Source organism: Eimeria mitis, genomic scaffold, assembly GCF_000499745.2.
Source record: "Eimeria mitis Houghton genomic scaffold, Emh_scaff1054, whole genome shotgun sequence".
Taxonomy (NCBI): Eukaryota; Apicomplexa; class Conoidasida; order Eucoccidiorida; family Eimeriidae; genus Eimeria; species Eimeria mitis.
Window position 1 is genome coordinate 7,352 of NW_013567323.1, and position 477 is coordinate 7,828.

Consider the following 477-nt stretch of genomic DNA (forward strand, 5'->3'; position numbering starts at 1 on the left):
CCTGCAACAAAAGATACTCCTTCTCGTTCTTCCCCTCCCCCTATGGAGATCAATGGGGTCTTCCGTCTGAAGGCAGAGGTAGCGCAGCAGCAGGAGCCTGACGCAGCAGCAGCAGCAGCAACAGGAACAGCAGCAGGAACAGCAGCAGCAACAGCTGCTGCTGCTGCTGCTGCTGCTGCTGCTGCAGCAGGGGAGGATGATCCCCTTGAATCCCGCCCGGCATCCCCTGGCGGCTTCCTTAGTTCCTCTGGTGATGGAGCAGCAGCAGACAGTGTTTCCCGTTCTGCTGCTGCTGCTGCTGCACGCAGCAGCAGCACCAGCAGCAGCAGCAGCAGCAGCAGCAACGGCAGCAACAGCAACAGCAACAGCAGCAGCAGCAAGGATGCTGCAGCAGATGGTTCTGCATCAGAGGGAACCCCCAATGGATGGGCTTCCCTGCGCGATTGCCCCCCCCGCCGTTCTCGCCCCCCTCGTCGT

At 61.4% G+C, this 477-nt stretch overlaps 1 protein-coding gene across 1 annotated transcript in view; it reads left to right on the plus strand.

The window, feature by feature from the left end:
• Positions 1-42: 42 nt before the first annotated feature.
• Positions 43-477, plus strand: part of EMH_0028390 (uncharacterized protein) — a gene marked incomplete at both ends in the record, with an annotated part of 690 nt that continues 255 nt past the window's right edge. Inside the window, one exon of the mRNA XM_013494148.1 lies at positions 43-475. Coding sequence (XP_013349602.1) covers positions 43-475 — 433 coding nt within the window. The remainder of the gene's footprint in view (positions 476-477) is intronic.